This window comes from Gouania willdenowi, chromosome 3 (genome assembly GCF_900634775.1).
Source record: "Gouania willdenowi chromosome 3, fGouWil2.1, whole genome shotgun sequence".
Lineage (NCBI taxonomy): Eukaryota > Metazoa > Chordata > Actinopteri > Blenniiformes > Gobiesocidae > Gouania > Gouania willdenowi.
Window position 1 is genome coordinate 3,816,433 of NC_041046.1, and position 16,858 is coordinate 3,833,290.

At 36.4% G+C, this 16,858-nt stretch overlaps 1 protein-coding gene across 2 annotated transcripts in view; it reads right to left on the minus strand.

Moving 5' to 3' along the window:
* Window positions 1-16,858, minus strand: part of ano1a (anoctamin 1, calcium activated chloride channel a) — a 61,688-nt gene that overhangs the window by 37,648 nt on the left and 7,182 nt on the right. For both annotated transcript variants that reach the window (XM_028475958.1, XM_028475949.1), the window contains exons 2-3: window positions 10,667-10,830; window positions 1,522-1,869 (exon numbers count right to left, since the gene is read on the minus strand). In XM_028475958.1, coding sequence (XP_028331759.1) covers window positions 1,522-1,869; window positions 10,667-10,768 — 450 coding nt within the window. In that variant the 5' untranslated portion in view covers window positions 10,769-10,830. The remainder of the gene's footprint in view (window positions 1-1,521; window positions 1,870-10,666; window positions 10,831-16,858) is intronic.

The following is a 16,858-nucleotide window of genomic DNA, read 5'->3' on the forward strand; positions in this document are numbered from 1 at the left end:
ATAGCTCTAAAGGTGTCATCATTTAGCAAATAACACTTAATGACAGCCTTATAATATAATGCTACTCTTTTGTTTATACCATTATATTGTGAACCTCCCTAACATGCACTGTTAGAGCAGCTAAAACCAAAATGTTTATATTTTAGTTTTAGATATGATCATGTGACTGTAGCTGTGCTATGCATGTATGTGACTGTGTGATATGATGGCACTACTCCCTGCAGAGACAATCTGTGCTCACACTCACCAGCTACAAATAAACAACACGTTCTGATCATCGCATCACAGCATCTTCATCATATGACAGTTTTGTTGCTACAATAAAATCATAATGTTCCTAACCATGAATGGTAAACATGAAGAATGGTGATTTATCTCAGAGGAAGATCATGGATGCGTGGAGGCGTGTACACGTGTGCAGGTACCATTTAGTCTGGTTACAGTCTGTGTCACTACACCCGTCCATTGAGTGGTAGTGACTGTAGTGTTACGCTCTGAGTCAGATCATTGCTGTGATTGGACAGAATACAACACTCACACACACTTACTGACGTGCACACGTGTATACGCCTGCACCCGTAAGCACCTAATATTTTTTTCTAAGTGTTTACATGTCACGCAGATAGTGATCAATAGTGAAGCGCGCCTGATTACTGCAGCTTCACTCATGCCACACCTGCCACTACACCTAACTACTTAAATGAGGTAAGTTTGGTGAAAGTTAGGCAGGCAGGTACATGTGGATGGACTGGTGCGCATGAATTTAGAAGTGATTCACCCCCCATACACATGCACGCACACACGCACACACACTAGTCAGTGGCTGATGGGGGGGTGGACACAAGGTGGTAAACAACCATTGTGTTGGGTCACAGGATTTGCTACAACACCCACTTAGACGGTAGTGGCATATCAAGTGATCCTTTGATGGAGCTTGAAATTGAAATTCAACGCTGATAACCTTTAGATGAAATATCCACATGGGCCAAACAACCTGATACAATGCATAATAATAACAACTAGAAAAACGGTTCTACTTGTGAAAGCAAAGTAATTGGTGAATGCTAAATAGTCCCACTAAAAGTATAATTATTGCAATACTTTAAGTTATAAATCGTTGCTGTAGCTGCAGGATTAAAGCTTTAACAGCAGATTTCACTCAAAGTTCATGAGCAGCAGCTGATACTCTACCAGTATCTACCTAATCAAGCACACTAAGGATTACAAAAGCAGCTTAATTTGCACGAAACCCTAAATAATATTAAAAGTAAGAGTTAGCATTTTATAAATTAGATATAATCATTGTCACTCAGCAGAAGAACATGTTGATCTTTGAATGGTTTAAATCGGTTAAGATTTGCATGCAGCATGACGAAGAAGAAGAAGAAGAAGAAGAAGAAGAAGAAGAAGAAGAAGAAGAAGAAGAAGAAGAAGAAGAAGAAGAAGAAGAAGAAGAAGAAGAAGAAGAAGAAGAAGAAGAAGAAGAAGAAGAAGAAGAAGAAGAAGAAGAAGAAGACTCACCCCTTCGTCTTTCTCCAGTTCCAGTCCCGTCTCCAGGAGGTTTTCCTCGTACTCGTCTCGTCTGAATCGTTTGTCGTCCTCGTGATAATCCGTCTGATGTTCCTGAGCAGTGATCTCTGGGTCTTCTTTGGGCTGTAGCGGAGCTCTACTGCTCCTCATGCTAATGCTGCGCCGCAGACGGCGGATGAAGTTGTTTTCTCCGAACTTTGGCGAGGGTTTGCGTACGGTGTTGGGCTTCTGGATTTGGTACGCCAGCACATAGTCCACACGCCGTTTACCGTCAGAAAAGTAGGGACCGAAGTGTGGATGCAGGTCTGAGCCATCGGCAGCATAGAGCGTTTTCATTGGCTGAGGACGACACAGGGCAACACATTAGTGAGACAATATATCTGACATCAAACAAGGTTCTCCTGCTGTTCTTTAGTGACGTTCTGAGCTCACTGCTGGCACCATGGTTGGGCTCAATTACATTTTTCAACTCAATTATGATTACAGTGAGCAATATTTTTTCAAATTAGAAATAAAATTACAATTACTGTTTTCCCCTGAAAGTCAATGACAATTATGTTCCCCATTAATAAATAACTGAAAAGACAATAACATTTCTCTTGTGTTAGCTTTCTGTTAGCATCTCTAATGCTAACAGGTCAGTTTGACCCATGTCCAGGGATGGACTGGGACAAAAATTCAGCCCTGGAATGTTCTATCCAGACCCGCCCACTACATTATCAGACACCATGTAGAAGCTGTTATTAAGATGATAATACTCAATATGTCAAATGTCAATAATACTCTTTATGTCCTAATTTTAATTATTATTATTCCCTAAGAAAACCTTACTTGGGGGGAACTTTTTAACCCCTTTTTACTTATTTCTTTTGTCCATTTTGGAACTTCCTTTGTCACATTTCTGCCACTTTTCAAAAAGTTCTGACACTTTTTCCAGACTTTAGCTCCTTTTGCCAATATTTTCCCTACATTTTTTGATTTTTGCTTCTTACCAAATAAGCTACCCTTTGCCTAATAAATACCACTTGTTTTCTTTTTTCCTATATTTTACCTCTTTTTGTTCCACATTTTGGCCCTTTTTCACTATGGTTTGCCAAACTTTGCCCATTTAAGCTAACCTTTGTAATTACATACCACCTCTTTATTTGCCCATTTTTGGCCACTCTTGACTATTTTTGTCCCATTTGTCACTTTTCACTCTTTTCTTGTCACTGTTGGACCATGTTTGGCCACCTGTTACCATGTCTGCCTCCACTCGCTTTTCCAAAAAAAACGCAGCGGACTGCTTTGGGTCGACGGCCCACTGGGACGATGCCCGGTATGCCAGAAGTCCATCCCTGCCCATGTCTTAAATCAGCTGTAAAATACACTAAAATATATTATCTATCACCTAATTAGTTTCTCATCTCATGGTTAAATATTGGTATTAATATTATTGGTGTGGGAGTCTGAGCCTTATTTCTGTCAGTATACCCTTAGATTAATCTATTTTTTAAATTATAAAATGATCCTGAAGAGAAGTTACACAGAGTGAGTGTGTGTGTGTGTGTGTGTGTGTGTGTGTGTGAGTCACTCTACCTCCTACACCTCTCACTGCCTCTCAGAGGGAATCCTGCTCATTCTCTCTGTCTTTAGACTCATAAACACCTCCTGACACACATTAGCATGAACACATTCTCTGCTAACATGTCTGCTAACATACAATAACCTATAACTGCTCTGTGCATTAATAACACAGGCTACAAACACGTCTCTTTCCCTTCAATCTTTTCATGTTGGAATCACTGGTGATCTTTGTAAAGCTGAGTTCAGTTCTAGTGGTTTCACTCGCTCGCGCACACACAGCCACACGCACACGCACAGCCACACGCACACGCACAGCCACAGCCACAGCCACACGCACACGCACAGCCACAGCCACAGCCACACGCACACGCACAGGCACACGCACAGGCACACGCACATGCACACGCACACACACACATACACACGTGTCCACGCCATGATGCTAACGTAGCGTGGGAAGTGGAGGAAAATCTATTTTTGTTGAAGGCACTTCTAATCCTGGTCAGTTTACACTGACAGTGTTGACGTGAGAGAAGAAACTCGTGCTGTGAGCTACTAGCTAGCAGGCTAACTAACTAGCTAGCTAGCTGATGTAAAGCTGAGCGATTTAACGTTTTCTAATAGAAATTCCAATGACAGACATCTTGATGAAGTGATCCACAGAGCTGTGTTTCTGTTGTAGCGCTCCATACTGATCCAGGATCTGTTGTTTCCCTACAGTCCTATTTATCACGTATTAACTAGTTGTGGGACTACATTACAATAATAATCTGATTCATTTGAGACTTTGTAATTAATGAATCTCGATTAATCTAAATTAATGGCCTAACAATTTTAGACACGAGAAACAATGTTTTTCCAGTATAAATGTATGTTGGTAAATGACTGAATTAATGAAAACAATAAATGATCTTAAACAACTTAATAGTATTTAGTATTCACTGAGTGCTGCATAATGTGTAATATGAATAAATAATATTATGATTCACAAAGCACTAACTTACATTTAACTAAGATATATTCATGCTTTTCTGGATTTTTAGTAAACTTTCTAAAACAAATGTGTTTAAAATAAACAAACATCACTTAGTCCAGAACATTCCAGAGAAGTGGAAACTGAACAGTTTAAAATAGTTAGAATATCTGTAAATATCATGAAATAAACATGGTCGACTGTCACTACAATCATTTATCACTGACTTTGTTCATTTGTTACTCATGGATTTATTATTGGTTCTGAACCCTGTCTGAGTGTCAGTGTGGATTGGAGACACTGTCTGCTCCACTAGGATAACTGTCCCTGCTAGCTGCTACATGTTAGCATTGAGGTGTTAGCTGCTACATGTTAGCATTGAGGTGTTAGCTGCTACATGTTAGCATTGAGGTGTTAGCTGCTACATGTTAGCATTGAGGTGTTAGCTGCTACATGTTAGCATTGAGGTGCTAGCTGCTACATGTTAGCATTGAGGTGCTAGCTGCTACATGATAGCATTGAGGTGCTAGCTGCTATATGTTAGCATTGAGGTGCTAGCCGCTACATGTTAGCATTGAGGTGTTAGCTGCTACATGTTAGCATTGAGGTGTTAACTGCTACATGTTAGCATTGAGGTGTTAGCTGCTACATGTTAGGATTGAGGTGTTAGCTGCTACATGATAGAATTGAGGTGCTAGCTGCTATATGTTAGCATTGAGGTGCTAGCTGCTACATGTTAGCATTGAGGTGTTAGCTGCTACATGTTAGCATTGAGGTGCTAGCTGCTACATGTTAGCATTGAGGTGCTAGCTGCTATATTTTTAGTATTGAGCTGTTAGCTGCCCCACACACACACACACACACACACACACACACACACACACACACACACACACACACACACACACACACACACACACACACACACACACACACACACACACACACACACACACACACACACACACACACACACACACACACACACACACACACGCCTCCAGTGATTGTAAAATGAACATCAGAACAAAGGTCACCACCAGTACGTACCGTGCTCTGCTCATCAAAATTCAATTATCAGACGATTGAATTCTCAGCTGATGTGTGTGTGTGTGTGTGTGTGTGTGTTGCCGTTACCATAGCAACAGTAAAGGGTTTTGTTTAAAGGATTCATTGTTAGATAAAAGTGATACACGTATCCATTTCACATTTGTCTCCATGAATTCCCCATGTTGGAAACATTTTATAACATTATTTCACAGCATTAAAAGGGACATATCATGTAAAATCCACTTTTTTAGCCCTTAAATGCATTTTGTTGTATATTTAGATTGTTTAGAAGTACAGAAAAGTTCAAATTCGTCTCTTCAGGTGCTCCATAGACATCTTTATATTCTGTTTTGGTCATATTTTTCAATCTGTTTAGATTTTTCGATTCTCTATTACGTTTTTTGAACAATAACGTCACAGTATTTGCAGCGGAACTGCCAAATTAGTACATCAACTCCAGGTCCAACACTTCGAGCAATCCGCCATTTTTATTTCTCGCTTTTATTTTGTAGTCCAAGCTCAAGGATGCTGAAGTTACGAGAGGATAAGTCAAAATGTTGGGTTGTTGGATGTAGTAACCCACATGCTTTATTACACCGTAAGGCTGGATGGACAAGTATTGTGTTGTTGACATTTTGTAAATAACGTGTGAATAAAAAGTTTCTGCACCGCTACATAATCATACACCATACACAAATCTCTGGTCTTTGGAGAGAGCAGACGTGTTTTCATTCGCTCCGATAACACGACCTTGGCTACAGCTGAACAGCCTGAAAAATTGGGCCCAAGACTGAAGGAAAATGGTGAAAAAACCACAGGGAGGCCCTTCAGAACCCAATTCGGGTTGGGAAGAGGTCAAGGAGATGATACGCGAGGGTCTACGAAACTGCCTAGATAAAGTCGTTGGAAAAGACGCTGGAAAACTCACTGGAAAACCTACAAAGCGAAGCAAAGGTACTGAAAGAAAAGAATGAAAGAAATGCTGAAGAGATATAATTGTTGAACGCCAGGGTTGAACAGCTGGAACAAAAGGAAAGAGAGAAAGATGTCATTATCACAGGCCTAAAGATAAAACCCAGGAGCTACGCGAGTGACGAAGAAACAAAATCGATTGAACAACAGGTCATTGACTACCTGGAGTCGAAGAACATTGTCCTGAACCCTGACAACATCAACTCCTGCCATCTCCTGCCAAAGAAAAATGATAACAGAGCTGTAAAAATAACCTTCACGAATATGAAATTCAAAGGAGAACTACTGAAGCAAGGAAGAAAGCTGAAGGAAACGAAGGTTTTTATAAATGAAAACCTGACGAAAAAAATGCAAGCATCACATGGAAGGCACGCCAAATAAAAAAAGGAGGAAAGATTTTAAAGACGTGGACAAGGAACTGCAGAATTTACATCACACCACTGGGAGAAGAGAACGGAAAACCAATCCTCATCAAAACGATGGAAGACTTGGGAAAATACGAAGGATCCACCTAAACAACAACATTACTGATGGTAATCATGGATATGGACCCAGATCTATATAAACACTGGAAACAAAACTCAGACTGTGATTATTTTACGGAGACCGAATTAAATGTGGAAACCAAGAGTAAAAAAGGTCTGTCATTTATTCATTTCAATTGCTAGGTGGTGGGGTGATTAAGGATTACATTAAATTTAAATTCAAAGTGTCATATGTGCAGTTAGAAACACGTTTTCCTGTACAATGAAATTACTACCTTGCTTATGAACTAAGATATAATAATGTGTTTATACAAGTTAAATCTAACAGTGGAAAATACAACACTGCCAATAGAACTAACAACAGCTGGATTAACTTTGATGTAGAGACAAAACAAGCTGCAAACTTGTGTGTCCAAAAGAGACATTCCCGAGTGGTGACATTATGGATGAAAAGGGAAAAACCTTCCAAACACCTTCGAAAGAGGAACTATTCTTGAACTGGAGGAATGCTAACAACGTCTGGCAGGGAACAAGGCCAACACGAACAACGATAGAGAGGAGGAGGAATAAAAAAAAAAAAAAAAAAAAGACAACACTGACTACAGATGAGAATACACAAAAAAGGACTGTTCAGAACAACTCAAGAATGTTTGACCAGAGAGACATGTAAACCCATGTAAATTTGCGATGGTAAAACAGGGGACGGGACCCAGATAAGCAAACTGCTTCTCTCGTCTCCTTTTTCGGCATGTACCAAAAAAAAAAAAAAAATGTAAAAAAAAAAAAGTGAATGTAACCATGTCGGAAACAAACTGAATAAATAAATAAATAAAAATAAAATATCTCTTCTATCAAACTACAAAAATGGCCGAACAGGGTGGAGTTGAACCGAGTGTCACCTCTGCAACCTGGAGAGGGGGCGGGGTATGAAGTGTCTCATTTCCATTTAAAGAGACAGCACCAAAACGAGTTGCTCTCAGAAGCACATCAGAAAAGGGTAGAAAAGGGGTGGAGCTATAATAATGAGGAATTCAGACCCAAGCATTGCAGTTCAGCTTTATATAGACCACAACTGTATGATTTATATGTAAAAAGGAAGGATTTAAAAGAATGATATGTCTCCTTTAAAGTTCCAAACAGACAAACTTCTACTTTCATAGCTCACATCCTTCAACTTCACATTCTATCACAACATTTCTATCTGACTGACTTTATAGAATTGGTTTATTATTATTGTTGCCAGCTTTGATGGATGGGCCTCACGCTAGGTACGCTATGTTAGATTATGCTAGCTAACGTGCTGAGTCAGCATTTCATTTAGTTGAATGCAAAAGACATTCCTCTGCTTTGTGAGTCTGTCAGAGCTTTGCTGAGTCATTGTTTGGCTTTTGAGGTATTTTTTTTAAAGCTTCCTTGTTTGATTTGTTTGCTCGTAATTCCAGTTTAGTATTTGCATGTTGGACTTCTGTCAAAGTGTGTTTTATAATTACAGCTTGTTGGTTTCTGACAAGAGAAATACCTTTTAGATCAAAATGTCACTGAACAGTTTGTTCTGTCTTTAAACAGCATAACTGCATTAACGCTGCATTAATCGACACAAAAACACACCCTGAGGGAAGAAAATTGCATGAAAACTAAAACTAAACCAAAAAGTTGACCCGGGATGAACTATTCTACTCAATAGTTTGGGGAAAGTATCCAATCTAAACTGCTTCTGCTGTGTGGAAGGCGGGAAAAAACGGTAAGTGACCCAACAGGAAGTGATCTGATTGTGTTTTAAGGAGGAACGACTGCTCACGTGGTCGTTCAATCACTTTTTTTTGTTAAAATCTGACAACATTTGAAGGTTTTTCTTTCTTTGCATTCATTCTCTAATATTCCATAATTGGGATTTTCAGATGAAATGCAGAACAGTGAATTTTCCAAAAATAATAATTTCACAATATTTAAATATTTCTTGCTCTAAATATTCAGGGAAAGTCGGCATGAATTCTGTGCAGCTTTTCCTAAAATTAGTGAAACCGTTAAAAAAGTGATTCTAATTTATTGATGGTTCACTTGTTATATACTGTGTTTGATGAGTATGCATTTTGTTATTTATTGTTAACAATATTCTTAGTTTATCATGAGGAGCAGGAACACTGTGATTGTGACTGTGCGGACAATAACTGTCTTATTGATTATTATGATTATGATTATGATTATTATTACGATTATTATTATTATTATTATTATTATTATTATTATTATTATTATTATTATGTTGGTATAGGAAAGAAAAGCTAATATTTAGATTAGACAAAATGCATAAACTTGTATGTTTTATATTTTTGTCGACTAAAAGATAGATGAGAAGCTAAAAATGAGCAGGATTTTATTAACAGCTTATACTGTAGTTTTCCGACTGAAGCAGACAAATTAAATTACACTCAGTAATTACACAATCCCTTATTTAATGAAGGGAGGAGGCCGTTTATTTCTTTCCTGAACACAACACGCTAACGCTAACATGGACATGAAGCGACAGTCAGAAACACACAGGAACAGAAACCAGTGGAAGAAACTAAGTGTGCGTTCACACTGACAGATCCTACAGAGCTTTAAAACCAGGAAAAGCAGGACAACTTGTTGCTGCTCCATCGTGGAATGTTGATAAAGAACAAATGGAGAACAAACACATTTCTGAGCACTCTTAAGGTGTGCTCACACTGAACATGACTTCAGCGACTATAGCTGCTTAAAATACCCGTAATGAGTCCTTTCATTGTAGTCACACTTTTCGCTCTCTTCATCTCTTCATCCAGCAATAATTTCAAAGCCAATTTTTGCCTCAATTTTATTTTTACATAAAACACAAATGATCCTATTGTGGAACTGTACTTGTTGTAAGAACTCCAGAAACACTGGAAGGAAGTGCTCAGAGCTTATTGAATTTCTCCGAGTTCTCCAGTTGCGTGCATTTCAGGAAGTGACGTATGGAGAAACTCATTGACAATTAGATGTCGTGACACAGCGTCAAACCAAGTCACTTGAAAAGTTCAACATTTTTAACTCTGAGTGACTCAATCGTGTAGCCGGCATGTCTGCACTAGTCGACTAGAACCCTTCTGCGTTGTGTTGAATGAATTAATGAGCTGAGTCACATACAGGGGTTTGCCATTTACTGTGTGAAACAAAATAACATCAGTACAGCCACTCCACATTTCACATCCCACAGAAATCTCCTGACTGCTTCCTCACAGAACTGAGGTAGAACCCGCGAACTCACAGGAAGTAGAGTCACCGCCAAAATAAAAGTCTTCAGATAAAACATTTCAAAATAAAACCATAAAACCAAATACACCTTTTTTTTTTAATCAAGGCCACAGGATTTTGGTGAAATCGATCAATAAGACCACATAGGCTACATTCGCACAATCTGACTTTCTGGAATTGCATGAGTCATGTCGCTGAACACGACATCATTTACATTGATTTAGTCACCAGAGTCGCTGACGTTGCATTTGGTGTGAACGTCTTCCTTCTCCGTTTGTTACTTACCAATGTTCAACAATGGAGCAGCAACAAGTTGTCCTGCTTTTCCTGATTTTAAAGGCCGTGTTTGGGCCCTCACTGGTTCTCCTGATCACCCACAATGCCGTGCGCTCTACGTCATCTCTGACACTTCCTGTATTTGATCTGCTCTGGGAGCGGTTGTGTTCACAGTGAACCTCAACACTCTAGACTTTGATTGGAAACATTCTGAGACCCACAGAATCAATCACTATCAGACCAAACGAGGAGAACTATCAGAGACATAGATCCTAGAGCGTTCCTAGAGCAGCGCCACCTACAGCCTCATTATTTAAACACAAGACGATCATTCACAACCCAAAGAAAAACAAACAGTTCCACTGACTATTGAAATGTTTTCAATTCCAATAGTTGATCATTTTTTAGATACATTCTAGCTATTTTATTTTGAAAAACAGCCCCTTCTCCTTATGTTGACTGATTGATTGATTGTCAGCGTCTCACTTCCTCTCATTAGTCGTTCCTAATGAAGCCTCATTAATCACAGACTCTCACATCATAAAGAAGTTTAACTTACTATAGACTCTGAGGGGTCTGAGGGGGGCATGTTGCCCCCGTTGTCCTCCTGCTGCTTGTTCTCCTCCCCAGGGACAGGCTGGTAGTTATCAATCCTCCTCATGGTTACTGACGCCTCCTGCTGTGAGCCGCTGGGACGCTCCGTGGAGGAGAGGGAGGGACGATCTGATGGAGAACACACACACACACACACACACACCCATTTATGTAAGCCGTTATTAAGTCAGTGATTCTCAACATGTGGTTCTTCATATTTTCATTTTAATTGTTTTTCCCCAAGAAAACCTTAAAATGGGAAACTTTTTAACCCTTTATAACTATTTACTTTGGTCATTTCTAAACTTCCTTTGTCCAATTTTTGCCCCTTTTCAAAACGTTCTGACACTTTTATCACACTTTTGTCAATAAATATAATTTTTTTTTCTCCTCGACACTGTTATCTGATTTATGTCCTTTCTTGAATTTTTTGGGCCACTTTTCATCTAAATAAACTCCTTTGGCTCATTAAATAACCCTTGTTTCCGTTTTTCCCTATATGCCTCTTTGTTCCACATTTTTGCCCTTTTTCAGTATTGTTTGCCACATTTTGCTCATTTAAGCTACCTTTAGCAATTAAACACCACCTGGTTCCTCTGTATTTGTACATTTTTTGGCCACTCTTGACTGTTTTTGACCCATTTTAGTCACTTTACACTCTTTTCTTGCCACTTTTGGACCATTTTCAAAAGTGTCTGACACCTTTTCTCAGACTTTAGCCCTCTTGCCAATAAATATAGTTTTTTTTTTTTTTCTATTTTTTATCCATTTTTGCAAGTTTTTTTTGATACTTTCATCTAATTTTTGTTCTTTCTTGAATTTCTTTGGCCACTTTCATCCAAATAAGCTAACTTTTACCCAATAAATACCATGTTTCCTTTTTTCCTTCAATTATGCCTCTTTTTCGTCCACATTTTTGCCCTTTTTCACCATTGTTTATTACATTTTGCTCATTTAAGCTACATTTTGCCATTAAATGTTACCTGATTCCGCTTTATTTGCCTATTTTGGCCACTCTTGACTGCTTTTGGCCCGTTTTAGTCACTTTTCACTCTTTTCTTGTCTTTTCTGGACCATTTTAGGCCACTGTGACCATGTCTGCCTCCACTCGCTCATCAAAAAACCACTTGGAGTCATTGGCTCACCGGCACGATGCCCGGTATGTCAGATGGCCACTTCACCTCTGCAAATGACCCACGCACTTCAGTCATTTATGTTACTAGTGATAAACTAATAAACAATAAATGATTATTAAACACAGAGCCAAGCTACAATGGTCTCATGTAAAGGATTTTCTATATTCACGAGTGGTGAAATAACCCAAAGTTTGAGTAGAAAATAAAAATGAAGAACTCACATATAGAAAAACAGTTTAACATCCCAATAAACAGCAACATTTATACTATAAATTAAAACAGATCAGATTTTTTCTTACATTCCCACATGCAGTTATGGACCAATAACAATAATAAAAAATAATAAAATTATTTTTTTTTTACATATATATAATTATATACATATTTCCAGAGTGTGTGAGTCTATAACCAATGTATATCTGTGACTAATCATTAGTGATGTGAACAGTCTATGTTCATAGCTCTAAGCTGATCACATTACAGGGAGCTGAGACATATGCTAAGTAGTTTACTGAAGACCCAAACATGTTCCAGACCCAAACACACACTGACTATTTAGAGGAGCTGACATGTCCACCAGATATGATGTATAGCAGATCTATTTCTATATTCTGAGAGAGTGGGTGGAGCTTATTACTATACCATATTTACCTTTATATGTGATGGAGTTACAGACATATTGGAAGATGAACATGGAAGAAAAATAAGGACACACCCCCTCACTATATTATCCATATCTATAAAGTATTGATCAGATCAAACTAAACATTTACAGTGTGAATATTGAATAATTCAGATTTTTTTAGACTGAAGTGTGTGTGACATTCTGATAATGAGTTGAAATGAAATGACTAACACTATTCACTGATTGGTTGTTCATCTTTAGCTGAGGGTTGTGTGTGTTTGTTTGTGTCTTTCCTACAAATAACACACTGCTACACTACAGTAAAACAACAGCTGAATTACAAAAGTCATTTATGTTAAATGTGTTCTCACTGAATTATGTAAGAGCGCTGATTTTTAATAAATCAAAACCTGCAACAACAACGGCTATAAAAAATGAAGAAAAGTGCTGCAACTCTGCTGCATTTCATTAGTATAAACTTTGTCGCTACTTTATTTTCCATGTTGGGATGATACAGTATATACAGTAGGTGAAACACCCAATATTCATAATAAACTACTGCTCTAAAACTTATCGTTCATTGTCTGGATATGATGTTGTAACATCATATCCGGCAGACGCTACAGATCACTGTACGCCATAAAAACAGTTTCTTCCCCCAGGCTGTCACTGTGATCAATACTATACAGTCATAGAGAGTCAGACCTGTTTCTGTTACTGTGAAATAACCTGGAACTAAACATAACAACCCTGGATCAACCTGTCACTGAGAAATGTTCATGGACATAATTTTTTCATTTAAATGTTCACCTGCACTACTGCACTATTATCTTATTATTATTATTATTACTATTATTATTATCTTGTTATTTTTATTTAGTTTGCACATATTAGTCTAACTACTCTTATATTTATGTTTATACTTCTTTTTTTTATTTATTTTTATTTATTCTAGTTGATTGTTATTATTTAATGTTACACTATCTGAGAGAGCACAGGTCACCAAAAGAAATTCCTCGTGTGTATTCATACACCCTTGGCCAATAAAGTGGATTCTGATTCAATCTATTACAAGCAGTGACAGATACCTACCTACACCTTTATCCAACAAATAAAAAGCAAAACAAAAGTAGCTATAAAGGATGCTAGCAGCCAGAGGTGTAAAAAGTACTGATATATGCGACTCAAGTACCAGTAAGTCATGCATAAAATACTCAAGTACAAGTAAAAAGTAGCTCAATTTAATAATACTCAAAGTAACAGTTACTAGTTACTTTCACCTTCCTCGTTTATTGTTGGTAATAATACAGTAAACATCTCATGTAAAAAAAGATAAGACACAATCCTAATTTATTTTCCACAAAGGCATCTGTATAAAATAAAAGGTTTGTCAAAATGTACAATTACTTTTAAAATACATTTAATGCAAAATAAATAAATTAATGATAAATAAAAGTATAGCTACATTTTTAAACTCTAAAACATAAAAGCTAAAAACACCAATCTGAAGAATAGGAAGTGGCTTTGATCAGAAATGGAATGACTAACAACATTTTTTCTCCTGGTTGCTGCTCTTTGTCTTGTTTTAATCTAACAGGAGCTTTTATCTACATCCTGATCCTGAATATAAATCATGGAATTGATCAACTGGGCTTTCTTAGCTTTAGGTCATACTTCTCAACTTGGAGGACGGGCATCAGGAGAGTCCAGAAGTCCTGGAAGACGTCGACCAACAGGTTGGAATTATGATAACGGGTCTTCTGTTGATTGGATCTGGCATTTTCCTGATTTACCGCAAAATTCAGAATACGTTGGCAGCATTATTGGAAGCCGCTTGTCTTTGATGGAAGGAGCCGAGTTCTCAGAACAGTGGACACTTTGTCTCTCGGAAATGGCCACATTATAGATTATTGATCGACTGACCAGGAACCATAGGGCTGGTAGTCATTTGTGGCTAGCCCATCTAAAAACATCTTCTCTTATCTCAATAGGCCCACTGAGAACAACCTGTCAACTTCTGTTTATTTTTCCTCCACACTCTCCATGGATGGATGTTGATTTGATGCTCTGACATTTCCCTCACTACTATTACTATTACTACTATTACTACTACTATTACTACTATTACTATTACTACTACTATTACTACTATTACTACTACTATTACTATTACTACTATTACTACTACTATTACTACTACTACTATTACTACTATTACTACTACTATTACTACTACTACTATTACTACTATTACTACTACTATTACTACTATTACTACTACTATTACTACTACTGCTATTACTACTACTATTACTACTACTACTATTACTACTACTATTACTATAACTACTATTACTACTACTACTATTACTACTACTATTACTACTACTATTACTACTACTACTACTATTACTATTACTACTACTATTACTACTACTATTACTACTATTACTATTACTACTATTACTACTATTACTATTACTACTATTACTACTACTATTACTACTACTACTACTATTACTACTACGATTACTATAACCACTATTACTACTACTACTATTACTACTACTATTACTACTACTATTACTATTACAACTATTACTACTACTATTACTACTACTACTACTATTACTATTACTACTACTATTACTATTACTACTATTACTACTACTATTACTATTACTACTACTATTACAATTACTACTACAATTACTACTATTACTACTACTATTACTACAATTACTACTACTATTACTACTATTACTACTATTATTACTACTATTACTATTACTACTACTACTATTACTACTATTACTATTACTACTATTACTACTACTATTACTAAAACTACTATTACTACTACTATTACTATAACTACTATTACTACTACTATTACTATAACTACTATAACTACTACTATTACTATTACTACTATTACTATTACTACTATTACTACTACTATTACTATTACAACTATTACTACTACTATTACTACTACTACTACTATTACTATTACTACTACTATTACTATTACTACTATTACTACTACTACTACTACTATTACTACTATTACAACTACTTTTACTACTATTACTACTATTACTACTACTATTGCTATTACTATTACTACTACTACTACTACTACTACTACTACTACTACTATTACAACTACTACTATTACTACTATTACTACTATTACTATTACTATTATTACAACTACTATTACTACTATTACAACTACTATTACTACTACTATTACTACTACTATTACTACTACTACTACTACTACTACTGTTGCTATTACTACTATTACTACTACTATTACTACTACTGTTACTATTACTATTACTACTACTACTACTACTACTACTACTATTACAACTACTATTACTACTATTACCATTACTACTATTACTACAACTATTACTACTACTATTACTACTATTACTGTTACTATTTTTGCAACTACTATTACTACTATTACTACTACAATTACTACTACTATTATTATTACTACTACTACTACTATTACAACTACTATTACTACTACTATTACTATTACTACTACAATTACTACTACTATTATTATTATTACTATTACTGCTACTATTATTACTGCTATTACTGCTACTGCTATTACTACTACTATTACTACTACTATTATTATGACTACTACTACTACTATTACTACTACTATTATTACTATTATTACTACTACTACTACTACTACTACTACTACTACTACTACTACTACTACTACTGCTATTACTGCTACTATTATTACTATTACTCCTACTATTATTACTACTATTACTACTACTATTATTATGACTACTACTACTACTATTACTACTACTATTATTACTATTATTACTACTACTACTACTACTACTACTACTACTACTACTACTACTACTACTATTACTACTACAACTACTGCTATTACTGCTACTATTATTACTATTACTCCTACTATTATTACTACTATTACTACTGCTATTACTACTACTATTATTACTACTACTACTACTACTGCTATTATTACTACTACTTGAGGCACGGCAAACGGAGGACCTTTTATCGCCGCTTGTGGCTATATTTTAATAATTATAAACTACATATTTGTACTGTACATAAGAACTAAAACGGTTCCCCAGGTTAGCGTAAAATTATAATTGACAATTTTTTTAATAGAATTTTCAGCAACAAATTAAAAAATATAAAATTACAATTATAATTATGCCATCATTGTGATTAATGATCAATTACTTGATTACAATCATAATTGACCCCAACCCTGAACGTGAGTACTTGTAATTAATTACTTTGACCTGTGATAACCAGTGATAATGTTACCGTGAACACGTTGACAGCATTCTACTCAACTTTAATCTAT